The sequence below is a fragment of the Molothrus ater genome, chromosome Z (genome assembly GCF_012460135.2).
Source record: "Molothrus ater isolate BHLD 08-10-18 breed brown headed cowbird chromosome Z, BPBGC_Mater_1.1, whole genome shotgun sequence".
Lineage (NCBI taxonomy): Eukaryota > Metazoa > Chordata > Aves > Passeriformes > Icteridae > Molothrus > Molothrus ater.
The window spans coordinates 64,388,946-64,401,684 of NC_050511.2; the positions used below are offsets into that span (position 1 = coordinate 64,388,946).

Here is a 12,739-nt window from a genome sequence, read left to right on the forward strand (position 1 = left end):
TGTAGCTTTTTTCATAACCAGATGGGCTATCTACTAAGAGATATCATTTCAGATATGCTGTGAACTTTATTACTTAAGTATCAGTGTTCTGTGTCAAGTGCTGAATGTGAAGATGTGACTTCTGCTAGCAGATTAGGGTCAGAATTCTCATCAGAGAAAGAAAAAATTTTCTGCCTTAAATGCTGCAAAATATTTTTTATGTAGTGGTGAACATGTGCGGATTTATTTTGCGTATTGTTTTTATTCCTTTTTTTTGGCTGCTATTAGTGATATGTAATTAGTTTTTTGGCCAGGAGTCTGTGGAGACACCTGTAAGGAGCACTTTCACTGGCAGGGCAATTTATTTGAATGGTATAGCTATTGAATGGTATTGTTCTCCTGGCAGAAACCAGGAGAGTTTATAATAAATTGTATTCTGGGGTGAGATCTAGATTCATTAAACTGAGCTTCTGCTTTACCAGTTCAGTTCCTCTTTTCAGTGTTCTGGCAAAGTGGGACATTGTGCTGCTCTCACAGGAGTGCCCTTGGAGATAGCCATCAGCCAAGGCCTGAAGCTTAGAACACAACATTTGTTTATTTGTTTATTGTCACTAGACAACTTCACATTTAACAGCTAAAGATCAAGCATGACTCAGACAGTCAGGTTTGGACAGACATTTTCTCCAGTCTCACACCGTGTTACTGGTTTAGTGGCCATGGTGTTGGTGGCTCTGTGCCTCTCAGTTCACAGAGAATGGGTAAAGGGTTCTTTGTTGATATGTGTCTTCCCTTTTTCCCAAGCCCCATTGTGTGTAGGGCACACTTCCTCAAGGGCAACATAATCCAAAGGATCACTTTCTCCTTGACAGGTAAAAATTAGTGTGTTGTGGGTCACTGAGGTAACAGAGTGCCAGTTGTCTGGTACCTTGTAATTGTTGCAACCATTGTTATTTTCTTAGTTTTGCTGTTTTCAGGCAAGCGGTCTGCTTTGTCTTTGGGTGCAAGGCTGGCAAGCAGATGTTATGCCACAAAGCCATTTGTGCTTTTAGTCACGTGGTTTGGCTTTTGAAGTGATTCATGCCACCACTGTGGTTTCAATTACTTTGAAAACAGTAACGTCTGTACTTGGAATTTACTGACTGCCTTTTGCAGTAAAATCTTACGTTTTATTCCTTCAGCCCTTTTTTGTGCATCAGTTCGATTTACATGGAAGAGAGCTCTGGGGAAGGAATTTTAACCCTCTATTTTTCTGTTTCAACCCTGTTCAGAACTGCAGGCATGCTCATGGAGAGGTTGCATGGGGACAATGTGGAGCCTTTGGACATGGCAGGTGAAGTTACAAAGAGAGAACGTGAGGCTGTCACATCTCAGGGCAGTGTTTGATCAGCCCTCATTTTGTAAGGTTGCAGTCAGTGTTCTGCTGGCTCCAGCAGCAAGCAGTCAGGGAAACCTGTATTCCTAAAATGTGCAATTTCTTATGCAGGAATTAGCATGCACATTTGAAGTGCAGAGATTGTGTTGTCAAGTGGACAGAGCACCTGACAGGAGTCTGAGAAGAATGTGTCTTTCTTCAGCCTGTACATTGAGTCATTCTGTGATGTTTGGCAAATTGCTTCAACTGTTTCCCCCCACAGGAAATAGAGGACCCCCCTTTACAGTGAGATCTGTAAGAGATAGTATAATATATAGTGATTATAAAGATACAGTTCTTCGATAAAGCTTAGATAATCATTGTTAGCAGAAGTATTAGTTTTAATTTGTTTCCTTAACTGAACGGGGGTTTGACATAAGCAATTTGTGTTTCAGTTGGGCAAAATGATTGTTGCTGGAATGGTGGAGAGGTTTTGATGATAGTTTTTTACTTGTAAACAGAATTAATATTTTAATGAGAGTAAAGATCTTTTTAATTTGAAGCCAATTGCCAACAGAGGTCTGCAAATTGCTAATGTAATGTTCAAGTAATTTGCATAAGGAAATACTGATGTTTCAAGTATCTTTTACATTGTTACAGAAATAGTTGGTGTTCCTTCTAATATAATATTTACACCTTGTTTTGGAAGCATATTAGCTGCTGCTGAAACGATCATGAAACTAAGAGACAAATCCATTTTTTTTTGTGTTTGCATCACATCCTGATACCAAATGACCAGTGGTTACCCTCCTCACCTCTTTCCGGTCAGGGAAGATTTGGGATTCTCCTCTGAGGGTGTATCCCATGTGTGCCAGTAGCTTTGCTGCTGCTGTGGTTTGTGTAGCAGCTCCTGGATTTCAGGCTGGTGGTCTCTGACCTACGGCAAAGCAAATAAGCACTGATTCTGCTTAACTGAAATGTAGTTAAAAGCTGTGATGAACAGGCCTGTCAGCATGTCTCAATTGCTGGTTTGAGTATTTTCCACAGAAGCCCAGGCATCCACTGTGGCAATATGTGAAATACATTGTTCATCTTCTCTTCCTACCAATGCAGGACATGACCTACAAAACATAGGTTTGACCATAGGGTCTCCAGAGGAATAGACCACAAATTAACTTGTTTGCTGAGTGATCACACAGAACAACAGTTGAATGTGCTGTGATTGCTGCAGGAACTTACACTATAAAGGCTCGTGAATGCTAGTTTGTCCTAGATATGTCCTTCTTGCTGTCTGCCACATGCTCACATAAAGGGCTTTAGAATATACCTGAATGGGGCATTCTGAAAGCCATTCCCCTGGACAGACCCTTGCGGCAAGAAAATCTCTTCAGCTTGAATTCCCTTTTTCTTTGCTGTCCTTTTCATTCAGTTTTCAATTAACTTATTTATATTCTCTGCCTCCACTTGCTCTCCCAGGAGATGCCAGGCAATAACCTCCTGTGCTGTGATGTGGGGCTTTCTGAAAATGTACAGGTGAGGTAAATTGAGCAAGATGAGAACTAATTTTAATTAATTCACAAATATTGCATTATACAATTACATATATTGTTTTAAGAGGGGAAGCATCTCATAATACCAAAGCTTCAGATTATTAATATTCTCTCTACAGTGAATTCTAATTAGTTAGAATAGGTTTGACCAGTTCTACTCTCATGCTGTGATAACATACCAGGCCTGAAGAGGTCACAGCTACTGGGATCCGAAAAGACTATTACAGTCTCGCTCGCATGAATTCCTTAGGAATTCAGTCAAGTTGATAAAAACAGAAATAATACATGGAGAAGGCTGATGCTGATATTATAGCTTTTATTTGCCATTGCTTTGGTCAGAGACTTTGGACTCCAAAAGTTTGTTCAATGTGAAGAGGTCTGCCTGGGTTAGAAAACAAGATTTTTACCAAAAGTTCTTTTACATCTTATTATGGTCCTTTGAGCAAAACTGAGTTCTCTCTGGCTGCTCTGCAGGCTGAAGCATCTGGGGTTTGCTGTAATTTGTGTTTTGCTGTCAGTATCTCTAGAGGACTCATTGCCAGCTGAAGAGAGACAAAAGATGATGCTCCCACCAGGACTGTACCTTTGCTTCCCTTTACTCTTTTGTCAAGTAACCCGATGAAAAGACCAAGCACTGGTAGCTGAGAGTTTTCCCACAATCTGGGAATTAGCTGATCATGCAACAATTTGGCCTCTTCCTACTTCAGCCTGACACAAATGTGTCATCACATAGGAGAGAAGCTGGCATGTAAAATGCTTTCCCATAGCCAGTGCAGTTTTCTAAACCAGTGGTGCACAATAAACTTAAAGGAACGGGCAAGGTGATAAACATCTGTGAAATCAGGGGTCCCCTAGTGTCAAATCAGGCAATTTTATATGACTATGAACCCTCAGTTTCTTTGCCAGTTTGTTCAGTTGCTTTCAGTCACTTGTTGGGCAAGGTAATTAAATTCTTGGATTGCCTTGCAACCTCTGTTTTGGTTTGGAACACACATCAGTTGCAACTGAAGGCATAGCTTGGGGCTACAGTATAGTGGTATGGAAAATCTTGGTTATTTCTAACCTTAGTCTGGTTAACCTTAGTCTAACCTTAGAAAAGTTTCACTGAATAATGCTCTGTAGGCTGCTCTGACTCTTTAAACTGCTATTCCACCAGGTTCCATGTTTGCCAAGCCACAGGGCACAAGAGCTGGGGGTACTAAAAAATTAATTGCTGATTTATGATTTTTTTTTTCCCACGGTCCAAATGGGGTTGGATTACCTTGTCTTTTTTAAAGCAATGACACTAACCTCTGAGATAAACCCCATTTTATTTAATGAGTAAAGTTGAAGTCTGTTTGGAAAATGAGATGTTTTGAGAATATTTGTATTTTAGAGTGGGATACAGTGTAAGATGGGAGCATCTGAGGTACATCACAGGTGACATTCCTGACTATTTTGTTTGCCCTGAAACTGTATTTCTCAATGCTTAGCAGTTGAGAAGCTCTTCTTGACACAGAATGTGGCCTCACTGGAGTCACAGTAGCTCTGCTGTGCCTAAATCCACCATATACAATGTGTATTATACATCTGTGGGTCAAACTGTGAGGAGCTGAGATAAGGAACACGATAAGCAGTTCATAGGTGGCGAGACAAGAGTGTCCATCATGGTGCAGGTGGCAAGCACTGGCAGCTGATCCAGCTCCTCCATCCTGACCTCAGGTGAACTCACTTGTGCTGACCGTGGTACTTCTCCCCGTAGCCCTGCTGAGAGATGGTGAGGAAGCACTGACCTCCTTGTGAACCTCACAGGCTCCATGTGCTAAGGCCTGAATTGCCACTCAGGTGCCATTGAGGTCAAAAAGTCACGGGAAGATGCTGTGCAAAGCACCCTCTGCAAAATACATCAGTTTCCATCTCCCTCCTCCTGCCTGGCCCTGACACATGGAGGAGCTTGGCATCAGGGCAGAATTTCTTTGTGAGTGTTGGAAGTGAGGCTGGACCCATCTGAATCTGTGATCCTGCTTATTGTGCTTGGGTTAAAATCAATAGCAGAGGATTTTGATTCTCTCCTGTGTCTCATGCTTTGTGCAATCCTGCACCTCGCAGCTCTGGGCTTTTCCAGCTTCCCTCCTACTCTGTATCTCCCTGTAAAGGCATTTAAACCAGACTTAGCTTCTTGATGTGCTGCCTCATGAATGCAGATAAAGACAGACGCTGTCTGTAAAATTTGTGTTAGTCTTCTTTTCTCTGCTTCTTCTACTTTTTATGCAAAAATAGTGTCTTAGCACAGTGTTAAAGGGTTATGTTAATTAGGATAGCCAGTAGCCCGAAGTAATGCTAAGTGGGTAGAGTTTGGTGTGTTAATGTATGAATTCATATCAGGACAGAAAAGCTCTGCAGAAAAGGCCCAGGTCTTCATTGCATTTGCTTGTTATGGGTAGAGAGTTTTGTGCATATCACATGCTGTCATCTTGAGCAGATTTATACAGATAAACATTCTGATCATGTGTACAGTCAGTGTACTGTAAGCATATCTGTCAATTACCAAAATCTCCTGGTTTGAAATACACTGTAGGCAAGTCAGTGGGCTGAAAATGTGATTTTACAATTCAGAAGAAGAATCTTTTGCTTGGTAGTAGATTGTATTTAAGGAAAACAATTGTATTCCTTATAACCTTTGCTCTGTATATGATGTATCTTGTAACCTCTTGTCTGTCCTCTTGACAGATCTCTTGTCTGTCTCTTCTTTTGTGTTGTAAAGGGAGAGCTTTCTCAGGGTGTTTTGTATACAGATAGACCTTGAAGTTCTTGACACTAGATTGTGTCCTTGGTCTATCAGGTCAGTGTTCTGTCTTATGAACCTAATTTTGGAGTTTGCAAAAATGTGAAATATACTGAAATACCTCTGTCTTTTCTTTTTCAGGATATAAAGTTTTGAACAGTGCCTCCCCAAGAAGTGTGATGAGAAATGGCTTTAGGAAACAATACCCAGAGAAGTTATTCCATCATCCCCTGCTTCATCTTTGTAGAGGTGAGTGCAGCATTCAGCTGCCAGGCCAGCATGGAAGGCAGCTGTTCCCTGCAGGAATTAAGTAATTTGTTAGCAATTTTATTTGTAGCAAGGATGCTGTCTTAGTTGATGACATAGATATCCATGTTCATACTTAGTGCCATCAGATCCCCCTGAAAAAGTCCTGCATGAGTTATCCAGATCTCAGCAAGCAAGAACAGGCAGAGACAGGGTGTATCCAAGACTTCTCTGTCTGGTTATTTTCTGGCTAGTCCTGTGGTGGGCAGTAGCTGCAGGTGATTGCCCATCCTCCTCAGACCTCTCTCCATCTTGGTGCTGCACAGGGACTAAAACTCATTCAAGGAAATTTCTGATTTACAGTCTGATGGTTCATGGGCTTGGGAAGCAAAACTCAGCTCTGATTTCAGTTCAGGTGGAACATAAAATGTAGATGAGGCATGCCTGACCTTTAAGTGTGATGAAGAAGCTTGGCTAGCACAAGGGCTGAGAATTGTCTAGCAGTGAATCTGCAGTTCATGCTCCATGTCTTTGTTAAAGGCAGTTGATGTGGTGGGGTTTTTACTTATTAATTTATTATTTTATTATTTTAATCCATACAGATAGTAGTTTGTGGTTCTTATTTTACATAGCCTAACACTGATAGACTGGCCAACATTCACTATTCAAATCCGTGATTGATCAGCTGGTGCTTATAAGGCTGAGACAGTTTTCCTGGCAAGGGTAGTGACTCTGTGTTTCCAGAGAGGATGAAAGCTTCCATCAGATTTAGATGGTAAAAAGGAGATAACTGCCTGTAAATAACCAGGGCCACTTGTCTGATGTAGCTGGGATGGAATGCTCACTCTTTGGCCCAAGTTCTAAGGCAACTTGAGCCCTTCCATAAGAGAAGTTCCCAGAACTGTCAAAGGATTAATTGTTGTTCTGATGGAGACAATGGGTCACTGCTTTATTCTAATAGCTAGAGAAAGAAAGGGTAAAGATGAGTGAAAAGCAGAAATGAGGTCAGAAAAATACCCTATAAAAACAATCAGGAATGGGATGTCTCAAATTTATTGCTTAAACAAGCAGCTCTGAAGATTTTTAGTCCTCTAAAGAATTGAATGATGGGCCTGGTTGGCAACTTGTGACAGTGACATAAATTGTTCCTCCTGTAGATAAGATTGTTGTGAGGATTTTTTGCTCCATAATGTGCATTGCTTGTCCTTTCACATAGTTGATTTGCTGATTAAAACACAACATTAAATTAAAAATCAGTCAAAACCAGAGAGGTAGTGTCCGAAGCTATGTTCTCTCTGCTACATTCTTCCCCTCTTTGTCCACAGTACAGATTTTTAATGTAGCACTACTGGGACTACAAATTCATAGACTTGTGTCAAGCACTGTAGCATTAAACAACAGGAAATCTAATTTCCTGCTGGGAGTGCAGAGATGATTGATAGTAGTCATTCCATCTGAAAAGTCCCTGTAAATCTTAAGGCACACTGGAGGTGTTCTTTTCCCACTGCTGTGCTTTTGAGACTAACGTGCTTTATTTTTTTTTTCAGAGGAGCTGCCCCAGACACCAAGCCCTGTGCTAGATTACCTGGGTTAGGACAGACCCCATTTTTGTTGCTTTGAAGCAACCCTGAGAATTGATTAGCAGTGTGACACCTTGCTGTTGCTGTGAAAAGCAGGACAGCTAAAAATAATGTTGCCTGCTTTCCTGACAATGTTTTTCTGTGGGAGAACAATCCAGCAGCAGCCATGCTAGCTGAACATAATAGGAAAAGAGATAGTAAAAAATTATCATAGGCCTTTTCCCCAGAATGTGCTGTCTCCTCCACTGTAATCTCATCCTCTGATTAAAAGTTTTGAGGCATTTGCTCTTAAGAAAATAATGCTGGGCCTTGAATGTCATGTCAGATGCCCTACCAGTAGCTATTTGCTAACTGCCTGCTCTGCAGTGTGCCTTCATGAAATTGTAGTGGCAGAGGTAGAAATGAGGTGTCACAAGGAGTTTGGGCACTTTAAATACCATCATGCTTCAGTCTGTACAAATATGACACAGTTTCAGCCGCTATTGTAATTTCCATTTTTTTCCCATTTCATTTTCCTCCCACTGAACTAACTTATAGCAGTTAGTTATTATGGAACCTGACCTGAAGAGGAATAGCTCATTATAAAAACTTAAGCCCTGTGCCTGACTCTACAAATTCCTTTTTATATTCAAAATATGAAAGTTTTAATAATAAGGAGATAACATGTGATGTCTAATCTGAAATGACAGAAATGTTTAATCAACATTTTCATTCCCTAATTGGAAATACAATGTCACATTATGAGTAGATTTAAAAGCTAAATAGGGAATCATTAAACTAATTTTGATCCACTTATCAAATCTGAGTCCCTCTCCCAAATAATGCAGGCAGCTTTCTGGATGATTCTTTATTATATTATAAGAGGTGTCATTACAGTCTGACATTTGTCACCAAACGTCTGTGAAGATTTGGTGCAGTACATTTTGTTAAACATGTAAACAATTAACTAGGATGTGCAGGAGACTGAGGTTCTCCTTTTCCCTACCCTCCTTTGCAGACAGCATCCTAAAAGAAGCCTTCAGGAGGCTGTCTCCCAGCCTTGGTTTGCATTAGACAGAGGTGACATAGTAGTGCAAAGATCCCCCACTCCACAGGTTCCAGAGCCCTTTGGAGTCAGGGATGGACCCAGAGATGCTTTTGATATGCCCTGGGTCTATCCCAACAAATGCCAGTGGTGCACAGCAGCCTGTGTGAGAGTTTGTTGCTGGCCAGGACTGATCACTGAAGTGATCTCAAGGATGTCAGGCAAGCATGAGAGAAAGGAGGAGAGGCAGCTTCTGGGATGACAGGAGGAAAATTATCCCATTCTTCCTTTTCCACTTATGGTGGCTAAAGCTCTTTGGGGGGCATCTCCTCCCTCCTTCACCTGCTGGGACAGGGCAATGTCAAAAACATCTGTGCCAATATTTCAGCATAGCTGTGCCATTGTTTTGCTACCCTATTTTACCAGGTTTGATCCAGCGAGTGCTGTATTCCATCATTCCATGGAAGGATGTGTGCTGGTTGAAGGTGGGGAAAGGTACAATCACACCTGGCAGATGCATTTTGTACATGAAAGTACAGCCAGCTTCCTGCAGATGAGGAATAAATTGTCAGAATGACTAAGCTTCCTGAGGTCTGGGCAGTGCCAGGGATAGAAGTGGGAGAAGTGCAATGCCTGTCAAATCCCAGTCCTCTTCCTGTGGGACTGGTGAGCTGCCCTGAGGTCTTCGTCCAGCAGTGTTTTCCATGCTCTGTGCTCTTGCCCTCCCTTTGTTCATCTTATTTTGTCAATCAGGTTTCTAGGAGAAAACTCAGGCTAGGGAGCTGTAGGAGACGGTCCAGTGTGGCTTTGAATTTGGTAGGTTTAAGTGTAGTCCTGGCTTTTGCAGCCTGTTTGACGCTCATCATTAGTGACAGGAAGTGCAAGGGGATGTGATAATTGCATTTACCAAATAGATGTTGGGAGGAAAGTTCCATACTGTGAGTAAACAGCATCCCCACAACTACACATGACTTCAGGGGGAAGGCATGAGAGCAACTTCAGAGCCATTGTGTGTGTTTGAATGGTGGTTATTGAAGAAGCAGTATCCTTTTCTTTCTGCAAAGAAAACCCTCTTCTCAACGAGAGTAAGGACTGTAATGGCTCTCTAGGGAACAAAAGGAGAAATTTTGGTCTGGGATTTCTGCTGATGAGGCATTTTCTACTTCCTTTTTCCTCCTCCTCACACTGCAAGCCCTGGCCTGAGGGGTTGAGCTATTTCAGGGAGTTATCTAAGGATTTATTTTCAAGTGCAGTTACTCCTGAAGGAGTTGGGCACATCTGAGGTATTTCTTTGCCCATGAAAACACTAAAATTTTCTGGAACCAGATTTAATTAAATTGTCTTAAATTGATCAAAGAGTTACCAAAAGGCTTTGATATATCACTGATGTATATTCTTCATTGTGATTCATTGTGGATTATTGTAATGCTGACTTTGACAAGGTAATAGGGGCAGACTCAAATATATAACACCATTAAAACTTAAAACATTGGGCATCTTTAAATTCTGTAATCTGAAGATCCCACTTTTTCACACTAAATCCATTATTCTGCCCTCAGGAAAGCTTTTGCAGGCAGACTGGAAAGTGTTTCTTCTTGACAGCCCAATATATAGGACATTGCAAAGGGCTGAGGATTTTACACAGAAAATATCTTCTCCCCTTCCCCCAAATGAATAAAATAAAAAATCTGAAAAATAAAAAGTTCTAGTCTTACATTTATCCTGGTACAAACTTGGATTGGAACTGTAGGTATGCTGTAACCTCACAGGATTTCTCTTTCTTCAGTGGGGTACATTTTCCATTACTTTTGGCTATTTTATGTTTGGACAGATTGGATCATCTTCAAATATCAGTTCAAATGTAATTAAAAAAAAAAGTTTCAACTTACAGAAGCACTTAAGGAAAGCATTCTTCTTCCTTGCCCACATACATTTTTGTGTCAGTACTTTGTGTAGTCAAGCCGACAGCTGAACTACCGAGTAGCAGGAGAATTTCTCCAATACTGAAATCATTTGTGCAAGTGAGAGAAGTGCCTCTTGAACTTCTGTTTGTCATCAGCATCACAGCAGGGCTTGGGGAGCTGTGAAAAAATCAGTGAATTTAGAATATTTGTGACATATGTGGCACTTGTTTTATTATAATTTCTTGGTTAGGTGTTCTGAAAATTAAAAAGGTTTTGTACATTTGGGTGTACTGGTTGTTGCCCTCTAACTTTTAGCAGTATGTGAGGAGTGTGAAATGACCTCTTACATTTGCTGTAGTCCTCAAAGTTATGTTTGTAAGACATTGAATGTATTGGAAGTGACTTTTATTTGCTTATTTTTAAAAAAAGAGTAATTTCTCTCATAAAAGCTTGCTGGTTGTTTAGCGCTTTAATGATATTAAAATTACATAAAGGATGTAGAGATATTAGATTGCAACTTTGGATATTCAAAATGCAGTGGTTTTGTCAAGATAATGTCCAGTTCTCCTAGACAGTGCAAAATAAATCCCGTCAGAATTTGAAATAACCTTTAACTGGGAAAGCATCCTGAGGTGAACTAACTTGGAAAGAGCTGCAGCCCTCAGTGACTCTGTTCCTTCCTTCTCCATCCATGCCGTGCTTGGATGTGCTTTGCTGCTCCACTGGGATGCTGTGAGGACAAAGTGCCCCAGGGATGTGTCATGTGTTGGTGTTGTATAAACTGCCTGTCATTAGATGCCCGCTTAGGCTGTGAGAATCAGTGCTGACAGAGGCTGTGCAAAGGGTGATGTTTCTGCATAAATCCCTGTGCTTCAGACACTTCTGTGTCTTGGGATTCATTGTTTCTGATTTTATTCACTCAGCATATGTATCCATCTCTCTCTTTCTAAAAATCTCTTTATGTTCCCCATTTGCCACTCATTCCTCAGCATTCTTTGTCCTCCACATACCTCCTTTGTTCCAGGTGACTGGATAACTCCATATTGTAAAATTGGCTTAATCTCAGTGAATAGGTGTCTCTTGAACATTGGATTAGTTTTGTTGAATTGCTAAGCAGCTTTCATATTACCTGACTATAAAAAAAATCCTTCCAAGTGCTTCATAATTAGGCAGAGAGCACAAATGACTCTTGGCCAAAATAGGCACTGTGAAATAAATCTGATTATTATTTGATTCTCCTTAGCTTCTTGAGGACCTATTAAAATTAACATTAAGAGGTTACCATGAGAGTTTAGGTGCCTTACTGAATTTTTCTTTAAAACATAAATGAAAGAAGGCTTGTATTCCTGCTTGCAGACACGTGAAGCCTTTTTTTATCCTTCCTTTTATTCTGAAAACTTCCCATTGCAAATAATTCATTTGGCAACCTGAATAACATCTTAGGGTTTCCACCAATGAATCTGGTAGACTTTTCCAGGAAGGGATTAAAGGTACCAAACATTCTTTGTCTTTATGTGTAATAAAAAAATGCATTTGGAAGTAGATAAAAATGCTGTGAACAAATTGTTTTACCTGTTTACATTGTGCCTTGAACCTAGCCAACACTTTTGAGAGCTACTGTAATTTATATGTTGCTCTGTTTAGTCAGGTTTCTAAGAGAAGGAATTGTACAGGTTTTTAAAAATACTTAGCAGTTAGAGAGATTGGATTTGCTCTGGTTCTGAAGTACAAATGCATTTTCCCATTTGTTAGTTAAAACAAACTCCATATTTTTTGCTAGAAAAACTACTGATCAGAAAGTTTATGTAAGTCTTTGAGAAAAGGGGTTACAAACTAGGCACTGTTCGTGCAGGTGTTCTGTGTGTGCAGAAGTCTGCAAGCCATATTTGAAGCTTTCTAAGTTGGAAGGTATTTCCAGTAATTACTGAGCTGCTTTAACTGGGCTTAAAATAGCAATGTGAAAATACACAGGACACAATATGTAACTGCCCATTTTTTCCCTCCTCTCTTTTCAGAAGTGGACTTAGATTTTAGTTTCATTGATATTGCTGTAAAGCCCTTAATGCATTAACTTTTGTTTGTTTGCCTACTTCAAAAACCTGAGGGATTTTCATGTTTTCTTCCCCAAGCACACAACATAGAGCTATTTATTTGCTCCGATACATGCAAATTTGGAGATCAAGAAAAGTGCTGTGCATTATCAAATTATTGACTGCTCTGTGATACACCTGCACCATTTCCTCTGGTCTGCGTCTGTGAATAAACTGTTTTTTTGTTGTTTTGGTCTGTAGGAATATCCTTGCCCTTACTTATCATGATAATTTGCATGAGGTCTAAAAAG

The 12,739-nt window shown here is 40.4% G+C and overlaps 1 protein-coding gene across 2 annotated transcripts in view; it reads left to right on the forward strand.

Annotated features, from left to right (window-relative positions):
- PLPPR1 (phospholipid phosphatase related 1) overlaps window positions 1-12,739 on the forward strand; it is a 120,358-nt gene that overhangs the window by 52,475 nt on the left and 55,144 nt on the right. For both annotated transcript variants that reach the window (XM_036403377.2, XM_036403375.2), the window contains one exon: window positions 5,786-5,893. In XM_036403377.2, coding sequence (XP_036259270.1) covers window positions 5,831-5,893 — 63 coding nt within the window. In that variant the 5' untranslated portion in view covers window positions 5,786-5,830. The remainder of the gene's footprint in view (window positions 1-5,785; window positions 5,894-12,739) is intronic.